Here is a 17,914-nt window from a genome sequence, read left to right as displayed (position 1 = left end):
GGATATTTCCGTAAGCAAAAACTTGCACTACATTTTTAGCAATAACTCTTTTCAAACTTAATTCGATGAGTTTTGTAAATTGTTTAAACTTTGCCACTGTTTGTCACGTAGTGTTGCATTTGGCAGCTCAATCGGTGTTAGCTACAAATTGACATTTTGTAAACATCGCGATCTCAGATTTCATGTTTTGATCGCAATGGCTGGTCAGAGAATAGAAATCACAAAACAAAACTCACAAAAATAAATCTGAAGTTTATTATATATTTTTTTTACGAAAGTTGGCTGCCAGATTTGCTAGAGCAAACTTCTCAAGATAAAAGCTTCACATTTGAACGAAAGCAACGTCAGAACAACGTTATTTTTAGCAATTGTTCAACAGGAAAAAATGCCACTGTCGTAAGCTGCATTGGAATCATCCGCATTTAAGGATTATTTTTTTTTAACAATGCGACTCTCCTCTTCCAATTCAAAGTCTTCATTTTTTACTTTATTTTTCTTGGCAAACATGTTGCTGATTTCTTGAAATGTCTTGTGTTTGGTTTCAGGGATGACAATGATGACATAGATTGTGGCAAATATGCATATTGCTAGGAAGAACAGAAAAACATAAGCACCCATACCCTCCTGCAAGAACAAGAATTAATGTGCTATTAAAAACATGTTCAAGACTAGATTATTAGAAGTATTTTGTAAAAGTGCGAAAAATTGCTTACTTCATAAAGATGACTAAACCGTTCTAGTTTTTGCTTTATACATCAATAGGATTCACTTGCCTGCATAAAAGGAAATACAAAAGCCACTAAAAAGTTGAAAGTCCAATTCAAACCAGAACCAATGCCAGAAGCTGCTGGTCTGGTGGACTGCCTGAAGAACTCTGCTGTTAATAGCCAAGGAATTGGACCTAAGAAACCAGGAACAATGTGAGTGAAATAAAAAAACTTAGTAGTAATTATCTCTTATTCACATCTCTGATCGTCCTACTGGATTGAGTTTATACATTTACAAAAGCGCTGCTTTTTGGCCTCCATGACATAAAATTTGGTCTTGGCTTGGTTTACCTGGTCCTATAGCAAATCCAATAATAAACCCAACTACACAAGCAATTGACATCGAAGACATCCACGGAATGGTTTCTTGAAGATTTAAGGATATAGTTATGAGAAGAGAGAAGACACCAGCAATAACGTAACCTCCTCCTAGTAGTATCTTTCTTCCTGCGCAATCCATCAACAAGACCTATCGAAAGAATACGTTGTGATTGAATTATTGAAGGTAATCTACTGCAAATACAAACTCGGCCATGAGGCAAATTAAAATTGAAAAATTTCGACCATTTTTTGATAGTTTTGACAGGAATATTTTGTTTCTTGAGAAACGTTTCGTTTCATTTCGAACCACCTTCTACAGAGTAGCTTAATATTTCGTTTCATTTCGATCAAAACAAAGCCGTTTCGGTAACGGTAGCGTTTTTTGCTGGCAATGAAATCTGCCTTAACTCAACAATAAAAGTCAATGAGCTTTCAATCATCAGTGAGAAAAATTTATAGCTTATAAAACACATGGTTTTAATCAACACTTTCACAAAAAGGGAAATGTATTTGTGACTTCAGTGATTCCCCAATCGTGCGTAGCAGTGCCCTATATTACGTCATTTTAATTTTCAGGAGCGTCTTATGAGAGGTAATTAAAGGAAAACTAGCTTAATTGGTCTTGTTAGAGTAGAAAAACACTTGTTTATTGGTTTTTGACACGTGTACTCGGTTTCATTATAACCCAATTCCAGTGATTGATTCGTTTGACAACTACTTCCAAAATTAATTTTACGCATGCACAAGTTAAGTGAAGGCCTTTCTGTAATCAGTTGTAAAACAGACGTAAACAGTAAGATAATGTTTAAACCTTTGATGACTGAGCGCAGATCTACAATTGAAGACGACTGAGTGAAGAAACTCTTGCAGGGTTTTTGATAATTACTTCTATTATGGTTTCACATAAAGTCTACTTGGCAGAACGGTAGGAAAAAATCTTTTTTGTGTATTAATTTTAATAAGTATTTGGTTAATGCAAGGAGCCTACTGTATCTATGCACTACTTAACTGTCCATGTTTTTCAAATTCACCGAAAGTCTGATTAACTTTTAAGTTCGGAAAAATCAAACATTATTCTTAGCTTAATTGGTATAGATTTACGGTATATTTTTGTTGCCTTGCATCAGAAAGTTAAATACAATTTAAAAATGTTTTTCTTAAGCACCCCAACAAAGGAAGTTTGAGATCAACTGAGAAAACTGTGTAAGTACAATATTGTTTTCCTTGCGCAAAGAATTCTATGTTTAAGAAAACTTCATATGAAAATTTACGGATTGCAATTGACTACGCAAAGGTTGTAAATTTATTGAGATCGAAAAAAGAGAATTGCATAGTTGTTACTGTAGGTATGGCGAAAAATATCTACGTACCGAAATAACTGTCATAACGACATTCACAGCACCCACACCAACCGATGCATAGTTTTGAGTATCGGCGCTAACCCCAGCTTTTTCAAATATTCGATTGAGATAATAGAATATCTGCAAAAACAAAACAACACTGGAGTAATAAAATGTAGGCTAGTATGTAATTTTACTTTGCTTAACTCTACGCAAAGATACAAACGAGTGTACGTAAGATTTGAACAGGAAAATGCATTTGAATTCTTCAGTAGGACCAAAAATTGATATCTCTGTGTGTTAATAAATTAGCAAGAGAAAGATGGCCCATATAAGAAACTATGGAATTTTGTCCAGACCTTGACCATGCCAGACTTACAAGTATGAATTTGCGCTTTAGAGCCAATTTATTGAAAATGACTTACGGCATTTATTCCGCATAACTGCTGAGTCACTTGCAAAACGGCGATAGATATTAGTTGCCATCGCACTGCTCTGTTGCGGATAATTTCAAGCGCCGAGGCTTGTCCTCCGATTGCTTCTGCACTCGCTTCCGCGCGCATTTCACGCATTTCTTCAGATACATCCTTAGTTCCTCGAAATCGTATCAAAGCTGTGTTGAACCATATTGCAATGAGTATTGTTCAATGGTTAGCTTACATGTAGGACTGGGAGTGTAGGTTTTAATGTTTTTCTTATAGATATAATTACATTATTATTATTTTTTTTGACTACTAATTAACACTGCGAAAAGTTTCAATGGTTTTCTATGCAAATATGCACATATCTAGGCAATTTTGTCTGTGAAAACTACATGATAATAGCCTACCACTGCAGAACAAAAATTTCTTAAAGCCGATATTTATAGTATTTCGTTTTTTCGTTTTGACTTTGTCTGCTGGGTTGAGTATATGAAAAATTTATTATTTAAAAGTATTCTTTTTCATCTCACAGCCTAAGTAATTCGTTTGTTGAAAATTTAGACGTAATCATTGCAATGTTATTCTCACAAAGTGTTTTAATATCCTCATTTTAGAAACTTGTGTTTTTTAAATTAAAAAAAAATCGCTTCTGTAATTAAATCACTCAGAAAGATAATTATACTGGTTGGTTAGAATAAAATTTATTGCAATGATCAAAGCTTTTCCGTTTTTGCTATTTCCTGTACCATCCGTAATTATGTTACAAGCAAATCATTATCAAACGTACTGATAATTTTTCATTAAAACTTCATGCAAATATTGAACTTAATTTCTATGCAATGAGGCGTTGGTTGTTTTATCAAAGTTTATCAAACTAAAGTGTTTGACAACCTGAAAAAACAATGCTTACAGCCTTACACAATACGCTTGAGCTAGATCATGCATCTTTACCTTTTTTAGCTTTTTCTTCCTCATCATTGTCAATCAACAAAGACCTTGGACTTTCAGGCAAAAAAGGCAAGGTACAAAGTTGAACCACCGAAGGGATTGCGGTAAAAGCGAGCAAGAATGGCCAAAGATCTTCTGTCCCAAGAGCTTCCTTCAAACTTAGAAGTTGTGCTGTCAGAATTCCTATTTACCCAAATTGATGAAGAATTAAGTTTGTGAGCTAATCGCACGAATTTGTCATGTCAGGCTCATTGAAAATCGATCCAAACTTTTGTTCTGAATTTATAACGCAATGAGTTTCTTTTTGATTTGTTTGAAAGTAGTAGAAAATACGTTTTTAACTTTCTTAGTCTTGTTTATCATATATGACTGCAATGAGGCAAAGAATTTAAAAAGTAGTAAGCATACGGTAACTTAGTTAATGTGTTGCAACCGTGCCACATTTTAAACTGATTGTCCTGCTTTAGTATCATGCACGTTAAAACGTCCGCGTTTTGTCGCTTCTACCTTTTTCTAGACCTCTGCTATATTTGGCATATATTGTTTTTTCGTTGTGATAGTCAGAAATAAAAACAAACTAAACTGATAACTTAAATTAAACCGTTTGAAAAATAAAGCAATAACATTTTGTTCATACCGATGGTGATAGATAGTTGATTTATTACACCGATTCCACCTCGGAACCGCTTAGGCGAGATTTCACCTATATACAAAGGAACAACCCCGGTGGCTAATCCTGCAAGCAACAAAAATATTAGATTTTTTTTGTATGTTTGAATTAGCTATTGGTCTGACAGCCAAATTTTATGATACCCAATTTAAAAAATATTACTAAAAACTGTGACCACCTTGAGAAGTATTATTATTGGCAGTATTTTTTAATAGTTTTATATTAGCGTACTCGAATAATGACACATTCGCATTGCTTTGACGTTACGAAGTTTTCCACAAACGGAAATAGAAAACACAAATCAAAAGTCCTTATTTCAACAAACATTGTATATTGACTTAAAAAGTTTGGGTTTTGAATATAACAGGAGTAGGCAACAGTTACTTTGCATTTAGTGATTTAATTATTTTAATTGTTGGTTACTTTCAAACCTGCAAATATTCCCAACAGAAATCGTGCTATGATGATCATCACTAATGAATTGGCTGCTTTACTTGAGCCCATTAGAATTGCTCCTACAATTGAAAGGACATTGCTTGCTAGCAGAGTTCCTTTTCTGAATCAATACAACATTTTTTAATTTTCAAATAGCTTATTTGTGTAAAAAAGCACATATAAATGTTTATTTTAAATGACACTTTTGTTTTGCAATCAAGTTGCAGCCATTTAAGCCCATTGATGAATTTTGCTATTTCTGCTGCTTAAATTTATTTTGGACGTATGTTAGACTCGGCTACTTGAAATAATACGCTACACCGTTACAGTAGAGAAATCAATCAGAAATTTGTGCAAGGAGGAAAGCAAAAATGAATACCGTTGGCCATACCTTGACGCAAAATACTGTAGTTTTGATGAAAACTGCTTGTAAGCAGTCTGGAAACCCAGCTTTAATGTTTAGTTTATCAGGGACACTTCTCCAGCTTGTGAAGGAACCTATGCGAGTAGGCTACTTCTTGATAGAAGTTGCTCAGATAGAAGTTATAAAGATTCCAAATCGAGTTTTATGAAATTTAAGAGCATGCTGAATCAGTGGCGGATCTAAAGGGAGGGCACTTGTTTACGTGCACCCCAATAACAATAAAAATGATAATATTTTTGTGTATTATATTGTAAAACCTAACCGGTGGCTTTAGTCACGCCATGGACGTGTTTCAATAGCAACACATTTGAGGGGTAGGAGTTTGCTCATTGCATATCAAAAACCGAGAAAAATAAACTAAAAGTTGAAGCAAAAATGTTTCTCGCTTGACTAGATTATGTTACCAATTAAATTAATCGATTTCAATGGTAACAAAGGCATGAGGTAGACAGTTTATATTATATGGCAGTTGTTTTCAAACCATGGGCGCAAAAGAAATGAATTTGGGCCAGAGAGCCTTTGATTGCGAGGAGTTATTAGAATAACTAAGAGAAGTGGGCCATGAAAGTAATTTTAGAAAATAATATGAGGGTTGGGTAGAGTCAAAACAGATTTGAAAAATATTCTCATAAGAGAAGGAGGATACGTTAGATAAACTTTCGAAATTTGTCAGTTACGCAAAAATCATGAAAACCATAGAAAAAAACACTTTGTGATTATGTTACGATATCCTTGTGATAAATAGCACGCAAAATAACTAATTTAAAATCAAATACAGTAGGTATATTGTGTGTCGGAATAAGTCTCCCTTCGTTCAAACCACACCTTTTTCATTATTATTTGCATGATACATACTTTTTGAAACTTTTTTCAAAAGTTAAATTAATCATTGAAATTCTTCTGGTGTCATCAAAATTTATTTTAAATTCAATATTACAATCAACAGTGAATCAAAACTTTTAACTTCAACTTCTATAGAAACCTATCGGTGCTTGGCCAACAAACAGTATTGTAATTTTTCTCTTTTATGCCAATGTTTTGAATTTTTGTTCATATATTTTGGATTTACAGTACAGTACTATATCCATACTTCGTAGACTATGGCTATCTCCTATGACTATATTTTAGATCTCCTAAGCCCATGTTTTGGATCTCTTATACCATGTTTTGGATTTCTTTTGATCATACTTTGTGCGTCCTATGATATTTCTTGGTTCTTTCAAGCACACGTTTTGGATCGCTAATATGCCAAAGTTTTGAATTTTTGATGCTCATGTTTTGGACATTTCATGCCCATGGTTTGGTTTTCCAATGTCTATGTTTTGGACCGTTTATGCTCATGTTTTAGATCGTTTATGCCCATATACTTCAAATCTCCTCTAATTAAGTTTTGATTTCCTGTACCTATGTTTGGGATATCTATTGCACATGTTTTAGATCTCCTATGCACATACTTTGGATCTACTATGCTCATACTTTGTACCTTCTTTTATCTTTTGGTTCTCTTCTGCCATGTTTTGGGTCTCCTTTGACCATACTTTGTATCTCTCATGATATTTTTTTGGTTCTTTTAAGCACATGTTTTGGATCTCTTATGTCCATAGTTTGGTTTTCCTATGATGTTTTGAACCTTTAAGGCTCATGTTTTGGATCTCTATTGCCATTTTTCGTATCTCCTATATGATTATGCTTGGATTTTTTGCCTATGTTTGGAATTTCTTATGCTTATGGTTTGGAATCTCCTCTTTTATAGTTTTGGATTTTTGTGCCCATACTTTTTATTTCTTATACCCATGTTTTAGATCTCTTATGCCCATATTTTGGATCTACTGTACTTTGCTCATACCTTGTATTTTCTATGAATATGTTTTACCGTAGATCTCCTGAACCCATACTTTTTATCTGCAGTGATATTTTTTCGATCTCCTAAGCTTATGTTTTTGATCTCTTATGTCCATGTGTTGGATTTCTTATGTCAAATGTTTGGATTTTTTTTGCCAATTTTTGGATTTCGTATATCTATGTTTGGAATCTCTTATGTCAATGTTTTGGATCCTTTATGACCAAACTTCTTATCGTCTATGCCCATGTTTTGAATGTTTTATGCACATATTTTGTATCTACTATAATATCTTGTCGATCTCCAAAGCCCATGTTTTGGATCTTTGACCATATTTTGTATCTTTTGTGATATTTTTTTCGTTCTCTTAAACACATATTTTGGATCACTTATGCCCATGTTTTGGACACCTTATGCTTATTCTTTGGATCTCTATTGCCATGTTTCTTTCCTCCTATGATTATGTTTCTGTCTCCTATGTTCATGGTTTGGATCTCCCATGTCATAGCTTTGGATCTTTGTGTCTATGGGTTGGGTCTCTTCTGCTCATACTTTCGATCTATTTTGTATCTCCTATAAATATGCTTGGATCTCCTAAGCCCATAATTTTTATTTCTTATGATAATTTTTCGGTCTCTTAAGTCCATGTTTTTGATCTCTTATCCATGTTTTGGATTTCTTATGTTAATTTTTGGATCTTTTTTGTCCATGCTTTAGATCTCCCATGTCCATGCTTTGGATATTGTATACCCATGTGTTGGATTTTTTATGCCCGAATTTTTGATCTCTTATGCCAATTTTTTGGATCTCGTATATGCTCATATTCATGATCTCCTTGGCCCATGATTTGGGTCTGTTATGTTCATTTAGTTCATGTTTTAAATCTTTTATGCCCATGTTTTGGACCTTTTTGCTCATACCTTGCCTACTTTAGAGAGTGCACCTTTAGAGAGTTGCCCATACTTTGCATCTTTTATGCCGATATTTTGGATGTAGCCTACTATGTCCATACTTTGTATCTCTTTTGATTATTTTTTGAATTTTCTAAGCTTATGTTTTGGATCTCTTATGCCCATACAGTAATTCATTATTATTGAACACAAAATAGTTAAAAAAGGAAAAAAATGAAGTAAAATTTGTTAAACTTTTCTGAGTGCAAAATCTCTGAAAGATTATTGCATGACAATTGCACAAATGTATAACTACAGAATAAAAACAACTCAATTTTGAGACACCAGTTTTTATGGCAGCTTGCGTTATTATAAGTCTATGATGAGTGGCGTGCTCTGAATACCTTCTAATGATAGCAGAAAAGTCTTGTTTGTGGAAGTAAACTACCCAAGCAATGTGTTAACAAATGAATAATGATTATGCAATGCAAACAAAACCATGTTGGTTTGTGACCGGTGAAATATTAACGTGGGTTAAGGTTTAAGAGCTGGCGAAAGCTACTGACATTGGATTACTGCATAAAAAGCTCAGCTTAGCTGTTGCTTGTTAGTTGCCCAATTTTGGATTTTCGTGATCGTTTTTTGTTAAGCTTGTGACAAAATCGGCGCAAAAAGCTTTGAAGAGCGCCGAAGTACGGATTGGTCCATGCTTCTCAACTTTGTGTCACTTCTTCTTGCATATGAGGTGGTAGTAGTCACGCTATTCCATCTGAGTGCTGCAGTCATTGGCAATAGTGTTGATAGGAGGTACTGTACTTATAGACCTGCGCCGGCATGGCTTTAGGAGTCCGATATCTGCCCAAAGGGCTGAAATTTTGAAAAAATACCACGTATTCTTTGGTTACGATAAACAGTGCATTTTTTTTATAAATGTCTTGAATCGGGGCCCGACGATATCATTGGCACTGGACCTGAATTATCGTCTCAACGGTCTTGGTCATTGGACTGTGTTGCTCTCAAGCGATGTAATATTAGCATTACCACCTCGAGGTTGTTAAAAAGACATAGGCCTATGGATAATGTACTACTACTCGTCGTCTATTTGTGGAATACTACTCTAAGCTAACAGGTAAAGGTATAAATTTCTTACATTTTTGATCGCTAAATCAACTAAAGAACAAACCCAAATACCTTCCCATACGTTGGATGCAAAAGCCAGTGGAATATGATCCTATCATTCCACCCACGGTGTAAATCGATACGGTGAATGACCATAGAAACAATTGAAATGGCGAAAGAACGAACTTTTCAACAGCTTTCGGTGAAGAATCACTCTAAACACAACAAATAAAAAAATCGGTCCAAAAAGCACTACCCTAAATTAAGTCATCAATTAGCGTCAAGTTTTGTTCTTGCCTCATGCAATCAGACTAATAAAAAAATCGGTCCAAAAAGCACTACCCTAAATTAAGTCATCAATTAGCGTCAAGTTTTGTTCTTGCCTCATGCAATTAGACTTATACAAGCTTAGGACAATTTTGCGGCTGTCACTTTATTACAAACTGAGAATAGAAACAAGTCAATAAAACTAGTAACACAGTAGATAAAGTGAGCTAAAAGTGATGATTAATAAGGTGAATTAGGGAAAATGGAAAATGTGAAAGAAAGCAGGTGGAGAATAAGCTACCGGTACATAAGTAACGAAACTCATGTAATATACCTAAAGTGATTGCACGCATGAAACGTGGTCTTGCCTGTAGCTGCTAGCCGATTGTTGCATTGTTGCAACAAACTGTACGTGCTTTAACAGTAGCTTGGTAGTCAACCTAACGTCAGGTTGTCTGTTTTGTTAGTGTATGTATCTCTTGTTAAATGGAGGTTTAATGCATGTTTTTGTTTTCTAGACACTTTCGATAGTTAGTTATAAGTTAGTTTAAGCTTTAATAAAGCAAATACGATGTACAGAATAGTTTCATTTCAACTGAAAATACACAACATAAGTTGTATTGAAATTGTGGGAATTCCAATTCAAAAGTTCCTTTTGTTTAAAAAAAAATGTTTAGTGACTTACATTGTTTGAGGTAAAATTGTATATAGACTGCTGTGTTGGAGGCAGAGAAGATGCGTTGGTCTCTTCGATAATCTCATTATTTTCTTCCTCAAAGAAGTACTGCTGAATTAGCTGCAATAAAAACTTTTTCTTACACAAATGTGTTTCGTTTGCCTGCTGTTTTGGTGTTTCTATTGCAGTTCAAGGGTGGTTTGTGTACAACATCACAAATAGTCTCATTTAACCATTGTTTATTTAATTCTGTAAATTATGCGCTAATTGCTACTATATGTGTTCAACTATATTTCAGAATTTTTGCTGTAACCTATTTGTTTTTCATACCTTTGCTGGTGCATTTACGACAGCAATGTTGTAACCGTATTGGAAAGAACTTCCAAGAACAGATACTGCAACTGCGAGTATCAACACCAAAGTTAAATTTTGGTTCTGAAATTTAAAAATAAACCAAATTTAAACAAACTGAGGTGACAAGCAGGTCATTTTTGAAAAAAAGGGAATGTCTTCTAACTTTTGCAGTATACGCTTAACAAATATTTCTTTTACAAGTTCAAACATCTAATTCTGACATAGGCTATTATAAATTCTATGACTTTAAGAAAAAAAAAAAGAAAGAAAAGATTTTACGATCTACTTCATATTCAGATCGAACTTTTTATTTAGGATTTTAGGCCTATGTTTTTCTTAAAGAGGAGACTTTTCGTTCTTCCATTGAATAAATCCTTATGAAAAGATTTAACGATTCAAATGCATTTGCATGAATATATCTATGCAGTAAAACGGGTTGATCTTAAAACTGGCAGCTAAAGCCGGCACTTTATGAAAAGTTATTGTAATACATTGAGCTATGAACCACACTCACCTGCTGCTTATCATCCATCATGGAGTTTCTTGTATCGGTAACTTTGAGATCATATACTGTTTCCTAGATTTTTGATAGCAGTATTGGTTTTATGTTATGTTTGTACTCTCAAACTCCCCCAAACTGCTGTTGAAAAATAAACAATCATTGCTATCTTTGCCTTTGTCCACCTCAATAGCACAGTTAGACAATCCCGGAGTTTAAGGCTAGACAATGGCAGGAGCTAATACCAGCAGTTCGGCTGCCGGGGTGTGAGCTTGAGCAATGAGTTTTGTGTGACTGGGGCTGCGTAAATGGTTGAAATCATCTATAAAGTATGAGAAATTGCCTAAATAAAGTTTCTAAACATAAGCTCTGAAGATTCTCATGATCAATGCATCTGTATAAGTAGATAACTTTTTACTTCGGAAAAGGCAGTTCAGAGATTTGAGATCGTGCTGTTTGATTGTGTTAAGCTACAACAGCAAAAGAAACAACTGTCTGTCGCTAGAATTCTTTTCAGCTGACTGTCGATATACGCTGACTTTTAATTTAGCAACCATAGAAACTGCTACCGGTGCAAATCAGCTATATGCTTTAATGCAGCACGTGTTGGCAAATTCTTCATCTTACTAGCTAAGCATAAAAATTACAGCATGTTAATAATTAATTGCTCAGTTCACTTGGTGAGCTTACTAGCTTTTATTAAAAATTGCATGAAATGAGTTTAATATTTACTTTTCGTAATATTTTTCTCCAAGAACGCTTTCCTACTGGTTTATGTGGTTGCTGATGAATTCGAAGCTATACATATAAGAATGGTGAATGATACAAAACTTTCAAAGAGACGGTATAAAGAGTCAAAGATACTAGGCTATGTATACTTCCAGCAGTCAAAAACAACAAGTAAATGCTTTTTCATACAAAGATTGAAGTTCAGCTGTTTATTGGATCAACATTGATCTATCTTCTTTCTTGCTTGAACTTCTAAGGCCGATGCTTATGGTGTAAATATTAATAGGTTATCATTCCCCGAGGTGCTGATGTCCAGATTGCCTAAAATTGCCTGAAAATCTGCCTGTTCAGTTTGAGATTTGTGATCGTTCATAGAGGAAGTGCCTTAGTGCCTGATCCTTTCTATGACTTTAGCATCTTTTCAATAATTTGATAATGGTTTTCTTTAGCACCCAGTTCCTAGTCGTCTCTATCATTCTCACTGACTGCAATGTTTTGCAGCCTATTAGCAGCATTGCACGATTGTGTATGTGTAACAGATCTATTAACGTAGCTTTTTATAAAAATCTCCTAAATAGCATTGCCTTATTTGGTTTCTATCATTCGCTCTGTCCTTGAGCTGTTTTCATGCAGGTGTAGGCTAATGCTAATTCAGTATTTCATTTGAGATGTTATAACAGTTGTTCTTTTTTGGTATATAAGCACTACAACTTTTGCAAAATTTCATTTAAATTTTTACAATCTGAAGCTAATGCTATGAAAAAGACGAACGTTAAAATAAATGGAATAACAAATGTTTATGACCAAATTTAAGTCAACCATGCATCTATTAAAATTACAATGCTAAGAGGATACATTGGCAATCATACATGGAGAAGCATTACGGCTCAGGAGATTGAATGAATCACAACTATATTGCAGAACTTGAACAACTTAAAAACAAAGCTTTGAAATCAAACTTTTCCCAAAAAATTGCAAATTACGAGATCGCAAATTTTATGATCTTGCTGAAATTAGAGCTAAATCATTCAACAAAGAAATAAAACGGAGTAACCTTAGCGGGTTTAACATACTTTATTGCACACAAAAAATGCAACATAATTAAAATAAATTCAAACGTTTTCGACACGTACGTGTATTCTCATCAGGAATTAAATCTGCAATATACATAAAATGAAATATCGTAAGAGAAATTTGACTTTGCACTTTAACTGTAACGACACTTTGGACTGAAAGCACAGACTGAACAAATGATACGAGAATGAATGCGAGTAAATTATGTGGAGGGAAACAGATCACATGAGATGTAGACTACAGGCATTTGACAAACAATTAGAACACACACAAAAGGAACGATGTGCCACAGGCGAATAACTGCCGGTTGAGAGATGGATTGTTAAGTTTGATTCTTAAGGCTTCCATGATCTTAGTCTGAAAATCAGATCTACCTCGAGATATGATTTAAAAAAAATAAAGTATGTAATATAAAGTATGTGTAAACGATTACCCAAGTGGCAAGAATACGGTGCGATACTGATGAGCCCAGCCTCATAGGCGAAACACGTGTCTATCGCTGTCAATTCTTGCTACAAATCGGCTGCCCAGAAACTTATGTGTAAACTGTTATATAAAGTGTTCTATAAATAAAGTATGTGTAATAAAGTATGTTAAGCCCGCTAAGGTTACTCTGTTTTATTTCTCTATGGTTCAACAAAGCAAACTCTTTACCAAAGTTTTATCAAATCATTCAATGTTGGACAAATAGCTATTGTTAAAGCTGATAATTTCACATCTACTTTGAATAATTTTTTATTATAATTTATTAATAGTTGTACTGATGAGCTCTTTATGAACGAAAACTGGTTCTGCAACAAATAAATTGCAAATTAAATTGTAATGCTGTGTGGGAGATACAGTAGCTAGTCGTCGATGGTATAAAGATTGACTTCAAGCAAAAACTTTAGAGTTTTATGTCATGATTGAAAAGATATCAGAAAAAAACAAAACAAACAACAGTCTTAGGTTTGTTCATTCAATACAGGCAAACCTTCTTCAAACTCGACTCCAACCGACTCAAGATCAAGCGGCGCTGGTTCGGTTCTCGGTGTGTGCAATTGAGCAACGCATATCAGGACTGCCCTTCATTCATTACTGCACCTAGTGTATGGAACAATTCCCTGGCAACAACCCTTTAACAATCGGAAACTTCATTCTGTCAATCTCGGTAACCAGCTTTGCGTCAAAAGCCTATACAAGTAGGCCTATGCGAAACTATCAAGAATAACCTATCAAGGCTTTGTCAGTCTGAGAATAATAAATTTAAAACCAACCAACCAATCATTTCGTGAACAAAAGGTTGTACGGTTGATGGTTGTACTAGAAAAAGGAAGCAATCCGTCAATTGGACAGGAAGACTATTACAGTAATAGCAGTCAAGTCATTCTGTTGACTGCTTAAGTTCTGCTTACTGCTATACTCACACTTCACAGAAACATTTCTGCTCATCGCCAGTTACTGCGTTGTCGTTTATAGCTGCGATGCATTTTGATTGCCATGATGAGCCGCTGTGAAGTTGGTGATCGTGAAGTTTCATCCACGTAGATCTTCAGCTTCGTGTAAAACGTCTTCACTGACGGTTGTGCCGCATTTGTAGCAATCTCTTGCACAGAGGCGTAGCAAGCGCCCTCCGTACCCTCCGACCGGAGGGGGACCCGCAAGAAATGAGGGCCTCTAAAATGTTTGGGCTGCCCTAAATGGTCCTAACCGCTGTGCTGCGACTGTGCGAAAATACTCATCAATTTAAAGAACTTTTCAAAAACCACCACCAACAAGCTAATTCTGCTGTTTGCGCTACAAAGTGATGATAGCTATGATAAGCTGATGAGAGCTGTGATGAGCTCACAACAACACAGTGAAAGAGGGATTAGTAATTTCGCTTTACTCATTAAAGAATCTAAACAAAACGAAATCTGTCATTACTGAAGTTATTGCGTAAAAATTGACCTTTCATTGCTCTTCGCTTCCACTTCAGACGGTGTACAGTCGAGTTGATGAGCAGCAGCTGGCAAGTAATTTAGTTCGTCGTCGTCGTGTGAGCCTCTGGGGCCGAGGGTTTATCCTTTTACCACCCCAGATTCACAATGTTCCCGGGCTACACTGGAAGGCTACTAGAGAGCAGCCAGTCTTTGGCTTCATCATCCATGACACGCAGACCTTCCACTCCGTTAGGTGGCTTGAAGATGGTACAGTCATTGATGATGTGGTATGCGGTCTGTTCCTCGGCACCACATTTACAGGAGGAGGAAGAGGCCATTCCCCATTGGTGCATGGTTGAGCGGAAAAGCCCGACGCCCATAGGGAGACGGTTGAAGCGCACCCATGCCTGTCTTTGTAGTGTTAGGCGGATGGAGCGTGTGTCGGAGTCGGGGAGAAACGAATAGAGTCTGGTGATGCTTGACTTCCATTAAAAATTCCATTTATGGTCCGCCCAAGTAGTCGCATAAATGTCTTGTTCATCGCTTCGTTGATCAGAAGTTGAGCAACTGGCACGAATGGGTGTTTTGATTTCAGTAATTTGGTTGTTTAATTTGTTATCGTTTTCAACGTCGAGGCGTGCTTTGTGATGTCCAAGAGAACGTATAAGAGCGGAGGTGGCAAACAAATGGCAGCAAAAAATGCAGAGAAGGAACTTAAGAAAATTCCAAAATTGTCAACGTATTCTGCGCTGCGATCCAAAGTAAAGGTACAGGCACATGAAACGGACTGTGCTAGCAGCGAAAAATCGCATCCAGAAGTGCTTCAAGTGAGGTTGAAGACGAAGTCAGTGTTTCTACCAAACAAACTGTGATAGATATTCCAGTTGCTGCCGGAAAAGAAGTATCTGAATTTGAACCACTAACTGAAAATCCAGGAGATTGACCGGTTTTAATATCGGACAGGAAGCAAGTGTGTGACATTGTTGCACGTGGCCCACCGCAGCAGAATGAAAGTTACAAATTTCCATTTAACAATGAAAGACGAAGGTTCATGTGCAAGTTTTTAACGTAGCCTACATATACAAGAGCATCCTTCAGGAGATATATCCGAATGTTTGCATTTGCATCAGAATTCTTCTGACCACACCAGTTACTGTCGCCAGTGCTGAAAGGATCTTCAGCAGAATGAAACTGATCAAGAATATCCTGCGCTCTACCATGACAGATGACAGGCTTTCTGCTCTTGCAATTATCTCCATCTAAAATAAGATTGCCAGATGCCTAGACTATGACGCATTGATTATACAATTTGCGCAGAACAAGTCTCGAAAGAAGCGCTTTACATAATTATGGAATACATGTACACACTGTCACTGTAAACCTATGTATACACAGTGGTGGGCGCAGCTAACAAAAAAGTTAGCTTTTAACAAAGAAATCAACGGATTTCAAATAAATTTACTTTCGCTAACGAGTCCGCTAAAATTTCTGAATATTAGCGAAAATGCTAATCCGCTAACCAAAGCGATAGCTTTGCTAATTAGCGGAACTATACTGTGTAATGTGTATACATAATATGAAACCTGCATGTTGTGTAAACTAAATACAGCATTCCAGTTTCTGCGTTGTAAGGGGTCCCGGACTTATGTTAGGAGGGGGCCTCGTTCTTTGTTGTTACGGTCCTGCTCTTGCATTTCACTTTGGTACCGATTAACTATGAGCTTTGCCAATAGTGTTTTGAGATGTGCGTAAAGGGCGTTTAGGCTACTGTTCTTTTTAGAATGTCATCGATATTCTACATCAGCTCACATATGTTTAAATTGGGGATTTTCATTAGGCACAACACTTTAAAAGCAGCTATCTTTTTTTGACGTTCACCTACACAGCAATTCAATCGATTTTCACAATGTGAAAAACAGTTGGTTAGCTGTCTGGGCACTGTATTTTCACTTATACTCGTAAAATACTTGTATACGTAAAACATGATTAGTATTATTCTATATGTCCAATTTGTTCAAGGTTTTGGCTGGTCATGGAAGCTGAAAAATCTTGAGATACCACTAAAAAAAAAGAAAATCAAATATTATTCACAATACCTTTGAGGATGCATTGCATAATTGTAATGAATAATTTGTGAACACCGACCTTGACGTGACTGTGCCCGATACGCAAAACTTTAACCAGGTACATTGTAAGTAGTCCTTAGCCTGCGCCTTTAGCTGGATTTATTAATGATTAACGAGCGGTCCGAGAGCATATTTTCAACGACGGTTGTTAATCATTAGATTATAAATTGCAAGGATTTGGTTATTACGAACATAGATCATGGCTTAAAGTTTGCACTCCTTATTATTTAAATAAAATGTTGCAATGCAAAAATACACAAAAAGTAAAATATTTTTTCTACCTCAGATATTTATTAACTCAAGATGGGAGGCGTAACCATGAAATTCTATGGCGCATAGAAATTGCAAGAATTGCATTTGGAAAGATGAAAAGTGTTTTTATCAATTAAAGTTTAAATTTAGCAATTCGTCAAAGAATATTAAATGCTACATCTGGTTAACCCTTTTATACAATTCTCAAACTTGGGCAGTGTCACAAAAAATGGAGAAACGATCGATGCTTTCGAGCTATGGACATACAGTAGGCTATAGGCGAATGTTAAAAATTTCATGAAAACAAAAGATCACTAATAATGAAGTATTGTCCATGTCCAAATTCAATTCAAGCAAAATTCTCTTACAAATAGTCAAAAGAAGAAAATTGAAGTACTTCGGACATACTATAAGGAAAAACTTATCACAAAGATCATTTATAGAAGAAAAGATAAATGGCCAAAGAAACGAAGGCAGACCAAGAATGATTTGGACAACAAACATATCTAAATGGACAAAATTAAATAATAAAAGTACAGTACGAACAGCTCATGATCGAGAATAATGGCACATTGTATCCAACCCTCAATACGAGGAAGGAACATAATGATTGCGAGCAAACATTTACAACAATCACTCGCACTCTTCAAAAAGCAAAATTTACTGAGCATTGTTTGGTAAAGACAAAAACTGAACACTTCGTTAAGAACAATGCCAAAGCAGGTAAATAGGCTAAGTTGCAGATGCAAACGAAAAGAAAAAAATGCCCCTTTGTTCTTAGTTTGCATCAAAACACGCTCAGTGCAAACCTTTTATTTACATTTGTTCTGCGAACCTGGTTCAACCCCCGGCTCAAGCTG

At 35.6% G+C, this 17,914-nt stretch overlaps 1 protein-coding gene across 1 annotated transcript; it reads right to left on the bottom strand.

Annotated features, from left to right (window-relative positions):
* Window positions 1–235: 235 nt before the first annotated feature.
* On the bottom strand, window positions 236–13,766 carry LOC145777194 (solute carrier family 2, facilitated glucose transporter member 5-like). Its single transcript, XM_082588514.1, has 13 exons — window positions 13,749–13,766; window positions 10,988–11,113; window positions 10,450–10,554; window positions 10,129–10,239; window positions 9,249–9,391; window positions 4,900–5,024; window positions 4,436–4,534; window positions 3,802–3,981; window positions 2,854–3,041; window positions 2,459–2,569; window positions 1,059–1,236; window positions 774–901; window positions 236–624 (listed from the first exon to the last, which is right to left on the bottom strand). Exons 2-13 carry the CDS (start codon window positions 11,006–11,008, stop codon window positions 430–432), a joined length of 1,584 nt encoding a protein of 527 aa, XP_082444640.1. The 5' UTR covers window positions 11,009–11,113; window positions 13,749–13,766; the 3' UTR covers window positions 236–429.
* Window positions 13,767–17,914: the final 4,148 nt, after the last annotated feature.

The sequence above is a fragment of the Aplidium turbinatum genome, chromosome 9, assembly GCF_918807975.1.
Source record: "Aplidium turbinatum chromosome 9, kaAplTurb1.1, whole genome shotgun sequence".
Taxonomy (NCBI): Eukaryota; Metazoa; Chordata; class Ascidiacea; order Aplousobranchia; family Polyclinidae; genus Aplidium; species Aplidium turbinatum.
Note: the sequence above shows the minus strand (reverse complement) of the source record. Positions and strands in the feature narration are given on the sequence as shown.